Source organism: Schistocerca cancellata, chromosome 3 (assembly GCF_023864275.1).
Source record: "Schistocerca cancellata isolate TAMUIC-IGC-003103 chromosome 3, iqSchCanc2.1, whole genome shotgun sequence".
Lineage (NCBI taxonomy): Eukaryota > Metazoa > Arthropoda > Insecta > Orthoptera > Acrididae > Schistocerca > Schistocerca cancellata.
The window spans coordinates 795,162,819-795,176,054 of record NC_064628.1 but is presented as its reverse complement, the minus strand read 5'-3'; the positions used below and the strand labels follow the sequence as shown (position 1 = coordinate 795,176,054).

Below are 13,236 nucleotides of genomic sequence, written 5' to 3'. Positions count from 1 at the left end.
TAGTAAAAATTCCCCAATTTTAGATTTCTTCCTAGTAAGGTTTACCTCAATTCTAAGTTCTTACCCAGTGTCTTGCTCGACTTCATCCTGTTTTCTTCCTATTGACATGTGATGCGACTGAAAAAGTTGTAAGTGGCTCAAAACACAGATGGTTCACACCATCGGTGGTGGCGGAATTAAGGGAATATTTTGAACCATTGTGAAGAGAGGATATGTGAGGGAGGAAACGCTGACTTAATCCACACTCGGTGTTGCCAGCACAACTCGCAACATTTAGCTTCACCGTGCAGTTGTGATACCACTACTGCTGGATTGCAGAGGTAATGGAAAAATAAGACAGTTGGCACAAAGTGTTCTGGACCGAGCCGATACATGACTAAGGGGCCCAGCCACCATCTTTTTTTGTTCCACTTGTAACTCAAGTCTCATTTTTTGCATGTATTTTCAATGAATTGTATTAAGCAACAATATCAATCCCCAACCTTTTAATTTCAAACACTGAGTCTCTAAGAACACACTCAGTCATAATTGAGGAAACATCGTCCATTTCCGGCTAGTGAACTCTTATTGGCTGGCAACTTGTTACGTCACCCAATAACCAGCACAGCCATCACACCACACTAACGCACATACAAAGGTGAAAGCATTTTGTGAAGTGCTGAAAATATACTTTTCATGCAGATGATATATTACGACAGAGATGTCACACGGAAATAGATAGCACATTTTTTTTGTGATCAAGTCTGACATGATACCGTTGCAACAACTATATACACTACTATGTATATACTTTGCATCACACACTAGATCATAAAGATTGGCAGCAGTGATAGACAGCATGGAGCAACACTGCAGCACCTGAGCTTTCTTTCAAATTAACATTTTACACAGTGTATAGAAATTCACAGAGCCAACTTCCAGCACACACATAACGTCAATTGGTGAAAACCTCTCATCTAGCTTAAAATAACACTTCAACTGTGGTGAGCATATGAAGTGCACCTCATAAGAAAAGCATTAAACAAATACAGCAATGGTGATAAAGTATGTAATTAAGCAGATGTCTGCATTTATGCTTATGGTTTAACCATTTAGCTGCTGTGATGTTTTTGGTTTAGTTAAACAAGTTCATCAATTTTTGCTTTTTCTAGGTGAGCACAAAGAATAATCTCTCAAAAATGCATGTTTTGAACGTATAATTTGTAATTGGAGCATTTTGGAAAACAGCTCAATTACCTTGTACCCAAATACCAATTTCAATTTTAACGAGTTTTTATTTTCTGTTACACATCTGGAGTTTTTAAGAACTGATGAAATGCATTGCCACAGATTAGTGTATAACATTGTATTGTACATTTAGTTTCCTTCACTTGGATTTTATACAAAGTATTGGAGAGGATTGCAATTATAAATCATATATGGCAATTACATGTGTTTTGCTCATATTTTATGGGATTTTCACATTTTCCTCAATTTTCTTTTTTTTAAATCTGGACCACATGAAAACATAAAATGGGGTTTCACTGTGTGTATAATATGGGTATCTTGCTTGCTAAACACAAGTCAGTGATTTTCGTCAAACTTCAAAGAAACCCCATTTTATGTTCAGATATGTGAAAATGACAATTTCAATTTGCTAACCTAAAGTCAGTTTTACAACTGCCTTTCCTCATTCTCTTGATAGTACTAAAAACTTATAGCTGTAAATCTGCACACATTTTTCTGAACTGCTGAAAGAAGAAAGGATGGGGGGAAAAAATACCTCAAAATAAAATGTTCAGTTTAACATAAGAATTTTATTTCAAATTTTGTCATTTATGTTCAGCTGTGTTCATAGCACCAGAGTTGGAGTCTATAATAATGGTTTGAACTGTGTTGTACAATACTTCTATGCAATACAAATTTTTTGTTTGTTTGTACAAATGTATCTCACGATTCATATCACTTAATGGTGTTCAAGAGACTGTCTTTGTAAATATAAACTCAACATTTATAAATGTCTAAATCTCTTTCATAACATATAGTGTGGAAAAAGGAAGTGGTTTGTGGAAAAATGACTACAATCCGTTTAGTGGTACCGTTTTGCACCACAATTTAACACATCAGTATTGTGGATGGTATGGTTCCCAGTCACACTTTTAAGAATTCATTCCACAAGTGTAAATAACTATTGTATTACTACTAATAATAACAATAATAAAAAGAACAACAACAATAACTATGCAACAGACTTACATGCCAAAGGAACATGACAGAGGTGCTCAAACCTCATTCCTTGCATACCAGATAGTTTGGAATATACACACACACAAACAAACATACGTACATTTGCAATAAAGAAAAGTAGGTCAAGGATGGTAAATAAGAATTTAGTTTAGACTCTAACAGATGTCATACATTCTTATTTCACTTATTCATCTGATACATGATATCTCTGTATATGAAGACACATGAGATGTATGACAAACCATGTTCCACTTTTCCACAATATATACATGTGTATATACATATGTATATTGTATATATATATAAACCTCCTTCACCCATATTACAATGCTAAGGCAGTTTCGTTTGTAAACAGCAAAAAGAATGAGGAGGGACATAAAATAAAAGTATATAAATTCCCACATTTCAAACAAAATGTCTATTAAGAAAAGCACTCACACAAAGTTGAGAAGAGGCTGCAATCAAGGCACCTTGTTGTATGTTTCATGCCTGCTTCCACAAGAAAATATATATTTCTATCATTTAAAAAAAATGCTTTGGCAGTCTGAGGTCTGCCCTGGGCATGCTGAGGTATCCAAAAGTGATATAATCAGCACTAATAATCACAGTTGTGTAATAAAAATCCAGCTTTCCTGTCCCATCTCCCACTAAAACCGATCCTTTTATTTCAAACACTAAAACCGAAATCCAAACCAACAGGGACCCCAATAAGAGTCCTGTGGCCAAAGTACGCCAAGCATGCCTCTGCAGAGCAATATATCTGAACTTTCGTATCAACTTTTATTGGTGTTATTTAATAGGGAGGATGGGGGAAGACCTTTGAAACAACATCCAATCTGCAATACCAATTGTCGGAGTCCAGAGACGCAGGCCTAGGTCGTTAATGCAGCAGTCAGTGAAGGACAAGGGAGCCAACATACAGAACCGACATTTCCCACACTTGGTTACACAAAATCACAAGGGACATCTCCCAATTAGTTTTAAAACTGTGCCATCTTCCAAGTCGATGAATATATAAATTGATCATTTTCATAATACAGCTGTCTATGTGTGTTATATTAAAATGCAGTATACTTACCAGCAATATGTATTAAAATTTTAATTTAACTTGGAAGTGGTGGTTTTCAAGTGCTTTTATCACAATTACTTGATTCTTTTAGGTTAATGTGTAAATAATTAAACAACCCTCATAGTCACCCCAAAAAGGAATATATATGTGAGTATATTTGGAGGTACCACGAAAGCAGTGGGTACTAGCGTCTCGCTCCCCACGCTCCTGCAGGAGCTACACTTTGCGGGATGTCACAACCTCCACCGAAAGATGGGAACTCTGAAGTACTAGCAGTATCTGGGGCTCTCTGTTCCCACGGTGCTCCTTTGACCACAAAACCCGGATTGCTACCTCCCTGAGATGAGCTCCCTTCAGCATCGTGTCCAAAAATTGAACGGTTGTCAGGACGCTCATTTTCAGCTACATCCTGCAACTGATCACAAACAAGTCAACATTAAAACAAGAAGAAGAAACGCCATGGCCCTAATATAAACAGGAAATGTAGTAACTCCTCCTCTTTTCACAAAATACAGTATATACTCTTTCTCATATAATTAAACTTATGACAGAAGTTATTAACTGAAAAGGAATATGTTGGCAATTGTGTTCAGAAAAACTATGCAACAGTTTTTCTCAGTAGATACATTTCAGCACCAACCTTTAAGAAAAATTGTTAACAATCTTATGTCAGACTGCAGACTTCCCAAGGAAAAGCAATCATAACTAGTTCTCTCCGACTGCCATTTTTTTTATACTGTATCTTCATTTAGAATGAACTACAGTCTCAATTCTACCTGCTGTGTATCATGTTCTGATCAACTACAACATCTCACTGACCTTTCTCTTAAATATATCCTTGAGAACAAACCATACGAGATAGACCATTTCCCGCTGCAGGAGTGGAGCTACAAGACTCCTCTATTTACCGCAATGGTTTAGTGATACTTTGTTTAATAGCTGATCTGGTCCTGATACTATAGCAATAAAATGTACACTGAGAGCGCAGCTTCATGTCCTCCCATTACCACTAATATATATTTGTGCTAGAGCTCTGATACTCTCAATGGCATTTGTTATTAAGTGCCAGTGTGAAGAAAATCTGCAGACAAATTTTCTTATGTTCATCAGAATCAATTTGGCAAGTTAAAATTGTGTGACAGCTCCATATGTTTCAAGATAATTTCACTGTCAACTGCACACCCCACACATCCTTCACTGACTAACTCAAAACACCAGGTCATCATACATTTTACAGCATACCATACCAATCTGACATGCAAAGCTCTCATCACAAATATTCATCACAGTGCATACTCCACCACAGTGCATGAGGAAGACATCTCAGTTGATCAGAGTTGTCTGTTGAGTGTTCTGTTGAAAGAAACTCTAGTCATCACTGGAGTATTACACAGTCCAAGAGCAGGGTGACAAGTTTTCAACAGAACGGTGAAGATTAAAAACTCATTTATTCATCAAAATTATCCGTTTTTGATCCATCCACTTACAAAGGGAGGGTATATATGTGGGCCACCAATTCTGATCAAGTTTTATAAGAATGCTCTATAGTGAAAATAGAGACATGCTTGTTTTGAATTTCTGCTAGACACTCCCTAGTTTCTCAAAAGTCGAGGTCAAAGTTAAAGACGGAAATCATTTTCAATGATATGCATCAAAAGATCATCTAAAAACAAATATTTTTGTTTGTTTCCATTCTGGATCTTGTGTACCTGTCATTCTGTGTGTCCAGTAGAATGATGTTAGTGGCCGAGTGGTCAAGGCATTATTTTCATTCTGTTTTTTGGTGTATCTGATAATATTTTGATAATCAGAATACTTTTATTTGTATTTTTTTGGAGTAAAATATCGGGAAGTGTGATTAATAATGAAATAAGTCTATATTATAATGTATTGACAAAATCAAACAATAGAAAATCCAAGACAGAATAACAATATTATGACAATATATATTATTTTCATGATATTATCATGATGGTCCAACAATCATTTTCATCATGGCACACAGCACAAAAAGATAACTTAAGTGTATTATTGTGTGTTTTTACCTATCTATTCATGAGCATCCTTGCAGTTAGTGGAGGGAAACAGAAAAATATTTCCTGCAGCACACACAACACACATGCATTGGCATGTTTTCCGGAACACTGTTCATGGTAAACACATCTCGGTGTATAAAAGCATTTCTTAAAAGACAGGTGAGGACAACTGGATATGTATCAATGCATAAATTTTGATAGCATTCACACTATCTCTTAATTCTCTGCTCTGCTAAGATGTCGCAGGATTCTGAAGTCGTGCAATGACGTTCTTTACCAGTCAGAAAAAGTAAATGTCACATGACTGCAAAGAGAGGTAACATTTCGGTGGTATCACTTGCACCATGCAGGTCGGATCATCATCATCATCATCATCATCATCATCTACAAAAGACCTATCCACTACATCATCATGTATCTCTAAGAAAATAACTGTCAATACATTAAAATATATATTTATTTGATAATTAATCTCACATTCCAATTTTTTACTTCCAAAAAGGCAAAGAAAGTATTCCAATTGCCAGTATATCATCAGATAAACCAAAAAATATAGAATGAAAACAAAGGCCATGACCAAGAAATGAACACAAACCAAAGTTTGGTGTTCTATTGCCTTGATCGCTCAGCTGCTGACTTCACTCTGCTGAACACACCGAATGATGGGTACCCGAGATACAGCATGGAAACACAAAAATGCTAATTACTAATAATTAACCTTGGATCCCATATTATAATAAAAAAATGTTTGTTTTTAGATTATTTTTGGCTGTGTAACACTGAAAATTTGATTTTCAGTCAACTTTAACCTAACTTTTTTCAAAAAATAGGGAGTGTCTAGGAAAAAGCTAAAGCACATGTGTGTGTATTTTCAGTATAGAAGGTCCTTGCAAAACTTGAACAAAATTGGTGAACCACATGCAGACCCTTTGTTGGTCAAATATTTTGTAAGTGAGTAAATTCCATTCCTGAGGCACTAACTGAGATCTCCAAATGTCTGAGGCTGCCACATTCTTAACATAGTATGCTAAATCTTTTTCTGGTTACACATTTCTTTAAATGTGGAAACAGTTTAAACTCGGTGAGCCAAATCTAGTGAATATTGTGCACCTTGCAAAAATTTCTACTAAAAATCCTTCCATGTACCTACAGTCTAGTACATCTGCAGGCAGTTGCCTTGTTCTGGTAGGAGGATTCCATTCTCTAACAATTCAACATTCTCTCTTTTTTTAAAAAATCTAGTTCATGCAGAAGTTCACATATAGCTAGATAAGCAATATGAAGAATTTCTTTTCCATTCCAGAAAACTCTCAATAATCCTTAGAGTGTAACAAATCAATTTCATTTATTCCATTGCAGGACCTCCAACTTCCACTCAACTCCTTGAATGCCATTTTAATTTCTGTTGGTATTTGGTGTACCCTAATTTCATTCACAGTAACAACTCAGCACACAAAAAATGCAATCCTTTTTAAAATTAGTAACCCTGCTGAGAAACTGATTGAATTTGAAACTTACTTTTCATTAAAGTCCTATAAGTGCCTCACATCTCTGACAGAGCTTTCTCTTAGTTATTTCTCATGTAACATTAATCCTATTCCAATATACTAAGAGGAGGGACATGAAAAGTGTGTGTTGCAAATAATAAAGTGATAAATGGAGTTTTTTGTCATTAATACGAAACAGGAGTCTTTTATTAAATGTAATAAATTTGTCATTTTCTTTGCTCCTACATAAAAATGTCATAACTATAAGGGCAGCGGTTTACTAGTACTGGTAACAGATAATTATTGAAAGCTGAAATTCAGATTCTGAATTTTTCTGAAGGTTGTGGCTCACATATAACCAAAATGAGGGATCATCTTCCGTGCAAAGAACTATGGCTCTAGATGTAATGTCAAACAAAAATATTCCGCTTCCAATGAACTCCGGTCAAGTAGCATTTTTAGTTGCCAATGTTACACAACCAGAAGTACCAAAAATGCAGCATTTTTAATATATTCAATGTGGTGCATCAATTAAATTGCATATTTTCACAGTACACCAGTATAAATATGAAAACCATCAGCTGTAACACATTAGTTTTGCAAACATGTAAATCAACACATCGGCTCCATTTGCTTCTAGCAGCCAATCATAGCACAGAATATACTACAGTATGCTAACATCACTGTCTTCACATAATGATACTCCGCAGAATTTAAATCATGCTGCACAAATAGTATGATAGTGTCTTACAGAATCATACTCAATGGATTATAACCAACTCGCAACCTAAAGTGGACCTCAGGCTGCACACGGATCATGTTGCAGACACACTTTTCATACACAAAGTTTTGTTTTACCACCAGAAAAAAAAAATTGTGTGTAGTCACATGTTGTGTGCTGTGACTGGCTGATAGAAATAAACTGAGCATCTACATCTACATCAATACTCTGCAAATCACATTTAAGTACATGGCAAGAGCTCATCGAACCACCTTCACCATTCTCTATTATTCCAATCTCGTATAGCGCACGGAAAGAATGAACACCTGTATCTTTCCATACGAGCTCTGATTTCCCTTACTTTATCTTGGTGATCGTTCCTCCCTATGTAAGTCTGTGTCAACAAAATATTTTTGCATTCGGAGGAGAAAGTTTCTAATTGGAATTTCGTGAGAAGATTCCGCTGCAATGAAAAATGCCTTTCTTTTAATGATGTCCAGCCCAAATCCTGTATCATTTCTTTGACACTTTCTCCCATATTTCGCGATAATACAAAATGTGCTGCATTTCTTTGAACTTTTTCGATGTACTCCGTCAGTCCTAACTCTTAAGGATCCCACACCGCACAGCAGTATTCTAAAAGAGGACGGACAAGCATAGTGTAGGCAGTCTCCTTAGTAGGTCTGTTGCATTTTCTAAGTGTCCTGCCAATAAAACGCAGTCTTTGGTTAGCCTTCCCCACAACATTTTCTATGTGTTCCTTCCAATTTAAGTTGTTCATAATTGTAATACCTAGGTATTTAGTTGAATTTACGGCTTTTAGATTAGACTGATTTATCGTGTAACCGAAGTTTAATGAGTTCCTTTTAGCACTCATGTGGATGACCTCGCACTTTTCGTTATTTAGGGTCAACTGCCACTTTTCGCACCATTCCAACATTTCTTCTAAAACGTTTTGCAGTTTGTTTTGATCTTCTGATGACTTCATTAGTCTATAAACGACAGCGTCATCTGCAAACAACTGAAGACGGCTACTCAGATTGTCTCCAAAATTGTTTATATAGATAAGGAACAGCAAAGGGCCTATAACACTACCTTGTGGAATGCCAGAAATCTCTTCTGTTTTATTCGATAACTTTCCGTCACAGATCCAGTCACGTAACTGAGACGATATTCATTAACACGCAATTTCACTACGAGCCACTTGTGTGGTACAGCGTCAAAAGCCTTCCGGAAATCCAGAAATACAGAATCTATTTATTTATTTATTTATTTATTTTATTTATTTATATGAATATAATAGAGGGAAACATTCCACGTGAGAAAAATATATCTAAAAAGAAAGATGATGAGACTTACCAAACAAAAGCGCTGGCAGGTCAATAGACACACAAACAAACACAAACATACACACAAAATTCTAGCTTTCGCAATCAACGGTTGCCTCGTCAGGAAAGAGGGAAGGAGAGGGAAAGACAAAAGGATTTGGGTTCCCTCTTTCCTGACGAGGCAACCGTTGGTTGCGAAAGCTAGAATTGTGTGTGTATGTTTGTGTTTGTTTGTGTGTCTATTGACCTGCCAGCGCTTTTGTTTGGTAAGTCTCATCATCTTTATTTTTAGATATATTTTATTTATTTATTTATTTATTTATTTATTTATTTACATGTCAAGTTCCGTAGGACCAAATTGAGGAGCAAATCTCCAAGGTCATGGAACGTGTCAGTACATGAACTTACAACATAAAAGTAATAACAGATAAAAATAAATGTTCATGAACCTGAAAGAAAATCAGTCCATAAGTTTAAGCAAACACTATCAGCAATACAATGAGAATCAGCTTAATTTTTCAAGGAACTCCTCGACAGAATAGGAGTGACCCATGAGGAAACTCTTCAGTTTCGATTTGAAAGTGCGTGGATTACCGCTAAGATTTTTGAATTCGAGTGGCAGCTTATTGAAAATGGATGCAGCAGTATACTGCACACCTTTTTGCACAAGAGTTAAGTAAGTCCGATCCAAATGGAGGTTTGATTTCTGCCGAGTATTAACCGAGTGAAAGCTTCTTATTGTTGGAAATAAACCAATATTGGTAACAAGAAACGACAGTAAGGAATATACATATTGAGAGGCCAATGTCAAAATACCCACCCAAGGGGGCGGGGGGCTGGAGGTCACGTGTAATATAATTTGATGTCCCCATTTGAGCTTACGAACTTGTTTTACCCACTATTTTTACCCGATGTATAGTTTGAGACATTCTTATCCGAAACTTCAGATGGATCATCCTGTATAATGGGAATGTCTGGCTACAGCCAATAGGGATTCTGAAGTAATCCAAATTGCTTGATAACTTAGTGTAAGAGCAACTGTCCATGCCAGCAGGAAATGTGGACATTGTAAAATGTTTGATGTTGCACTAAAGGCAATTTGTTTCCTGTGTTCAAATATATAGGTTGTCCTATTTATCTTAATCATCCCAAATAACTTTGTCCAGAAGCAAAATAAAAAATGTATCATACAAATGTTTCTTGTGTTTCAGGAGGACATTAACCAGCCTGAATCATTATCTCCCGATTTTCTTTGTTATTTCTTTAAACAGCACCTTATTTTGAATTCACTTCCTCCCCTCAGGGTCTGTTGAAAAACTTATCACAGAGTGTCATTCACATAAACATGACATCATTAAAAATTTAAAATAAAACTGACTTTCACTCTCTTACACACTATGCAGGTACTTTGAGTAATGTAACTCTTCCATTTGCTGGAGTTGACAGTACACACATGGAAAAACTAGGTAAACGTACATTGGACATTCAGTCCTGTTTATCTTTACCACTCCAAGTGAGCAGCAATTTTACTTTCTCTTCACACAAACCTTCACATGAAGATTTTTTAACATCATGTTTGTGTGAATGGTATGCTGCGTTATGATTTTGAATAGGTCTTCAGGACAGGAGTGTACTACTGAACAAAAGAAAACTTACTGCAATTCATAGCTTCAGAACAAACGAAGTCATAAGAAAGGCAATTGTGCTGGTTTATGAACCCCTGGTATGAAAAAATTATTTGCTTTGTAACAAAGTTATAGGGGTGGTTAAGATAGATGAGACATCCTGTAGACTCCAGGTGGCTTTTTTCACACTACAGTGAATTGCTGACATAAGCACTGTAATGTCTTAGTAGGCAACTTTGAAGTTATAACAATTCTATTTTATGGAAATCTTTAAAGTCCTTGGTTACAAGTTATTTTTTCAGCAACTGACTAGATTAAATAAGTATAACACAAACTTTCTTCCCTTAAATAATGTAATACATATGATATTGACATTGATAAATAGAATGGAACTGATAGGTATATCTTCATTTTCAATGTAACACATTGAGAAGCTGGAATAAACCAAAAATAAAGGACATACAATACTTCAAAAATTAGGCATAAGAAACTAATATGAAAACTGGGAGAGGGTAACTATAAAACTGACAAAAAATTAACACCAGAATCGGCAAAAAAAAAAAAAAATAAATAAATAAATAAAATAAAATAAAAAAAATAAAAAAATGATATAAAAACCATTATTTCCAGTCCCTAGCTAAATAAATTATTTCATTCAGATTTAACTGCAACTCCTTCATTCCAGGATTGTGCACTTTTGCTACAATTCGTGACTGTTTCCGGAAATGTGAATCATCAGCAAGTTAAGTATGACACAAAGACACAATAAAACATAGAAATTTAAATTGGTTTATCACACAAAGAGACCAGTAAACCAAACTGTTAAGTATGTAAGTGAGAACAATGTATTCCTTTCACAGTCATGGTCACAATATACTTGTGCCAACTGCATACAAATATCTTTCCTTTTACTCCACAGACTGGATAGTCTCTACACCATTGAAAACACAAATTAACATTCAGGTAATTTTATGGGACATGCTCTACAACATGTATTTCACTTACATATTCTTCTTCAAGGTTCAACAGGTGGTCCCGAGCATCGATAACATTGTCTTCCTGGCCAATAACAGTGACAATATTTGGTTCAGCATCCGTACTTCGAGGAAACTTTATGTCAACTTTGAACTGCTCCATTATTTTACGAATGTTGCGTCCACGTGCACCAATAAGTCTTGAATGTACCCTAGAGTCTATACACACTTCTTCCTTCACCAAATCATTCTGAAAAAGAAAGGAGTAATTTTTTGTAATATAATTGTAACAGACAACTGTACTCAAGCAGACTCAACCAGAGTCAAAGCATGATAGGGAGGTCTTGGGAATTCAAATCCATGCAGAAGCAATAGAACCTAAGTTATGTTTTTGCTGATGACATTCTATCAGAACCAGCAAAGGACTTGTAATATCAACTGAATGGAATGGAGAGCCTCTTGAAAAGAGGTTAAAAGACTAATAGCAACCAAATTAAATAAAGTGATGCAAACAGAAATACGGTAGGAAATGAGATACTAACAATAATGAAAGGTTTTTCTGTTTGGACAGCAAAATAAAAAGTAGTAGAGAACATATAAGATGCAGATTGACAATAGAAAGAAAAATTTTCATGGGAGGGAGAAATATGTCAACACCTAACATAAATTTAAGTGATTTTTATGTTCTACATATAAATAATTATTATTCTCATATTACAATTTTTATTGTTTTTAACAAAATTTATTTAAACAAATTTTATTAGTTAGCTTCAGCAAGAATACCTAGAAACAAACTACTTTCATAAGCATTGAATCATCTGCACATCACAGCCTCCTCCTTCACTGCACTTAACCTTACAGAAGTACTATAGAAGCACAGTGAAATACTGAAGTGTTAAAAATTTTAAAATAGCACATGTGTATTAAATGGAAACATAACTATAATATACCACTGCGCCATGACAATGGGTGACCAATGTGACATGACAGAGAGGGGCAGGGGAAGGGGTAATATAATTTGTGTGTGTGTGTGTGTGTGTGTGTGTGTGTGTGTGTGTGTGTGCGCGCGTCTATTGTTTGTATTATAAGACACTATCTTAAGACGTCTGAATTTCAGAACAGTATTTTGGTTGGTTTGTTTGGGGAAGGGGACCAAACAGTGAGTTCATCAGTCCCATCGGATTAGGGAAGGATGGGGAAGAATGTCTGCTGTGCCCTTTCAAACGAACCATCCCTGCATTTGCCTGAAGTCATTTAGCAAATCACAGAAAATCTAAATCAGGATGGCCAAACACAGGTTTGAACCGTCCCCCCAAAATTGAGTACAGTGCGCTAATCACTGCACCCCTCACTTGGTGGAACAGCATTCCGTAATAAGTTTTAATTAAAGTCTTCAAAAATTGAAACTTGTGATTTTTATGTTTTGGGGGAGAGGTGGGGTGGGGGATATTGTACAGTTGAAGAGATGCATTCCAGCATGTAAAATTAAGCACTGGTCCAAACCTCGAACTCTATAATACATCAACTATTTCTTTCACTACAGCCCAGGTATCTGTGGCAAATTTATCTGTTCCAACTTCATATCCATTAACACCTACAGGCTGTCCTAGGAGGAATGGTCAATATTCAGGCATATGACAGGAAAAATCATTCAAAGCAAAATTGTCTAGAAACATGAGCTCTAAAATGCATATGTTAAAAGCTATGAGCCTGGTTCAGCAGAAAAGACGTGTTTCACAGTAACTAATATGAACATAGCTCTTAAGGTGT

The 13,236-nt window shown here is 35.8% G+C and overlaps 1 protein-coding gene across 1 annotated transcript in view; it reads right to left on the bottom strand.

Moving 5' to 3' along the window:
• Positions 1–1,776: 1,776 nt before the first annotated feature.
• The window catches only part of LOC126175856 (vigilin), an 84,369-nt gene continuing 72,909 nt past the window's right edge, over positions 1,777–13,236 (bottom strand). Inside the window, exons 20-21 of the mRNA XM_049922863.1 lie at positions 11,498–11,716; positions 1,777–3,710 (exon numbers count right to left, since the gene is read on the bottom strand). Coding sequence (XP_049778820.1) covers positions 3,480–3,710; positions 11,498–11,716 — 450 coding nt within the window. The 3' untranslated portion in view covers positions 1,777–3,479. The remainder of the gene's footprint in view (positions 3,711–11,497; positions 11,717–13,236) is intronic.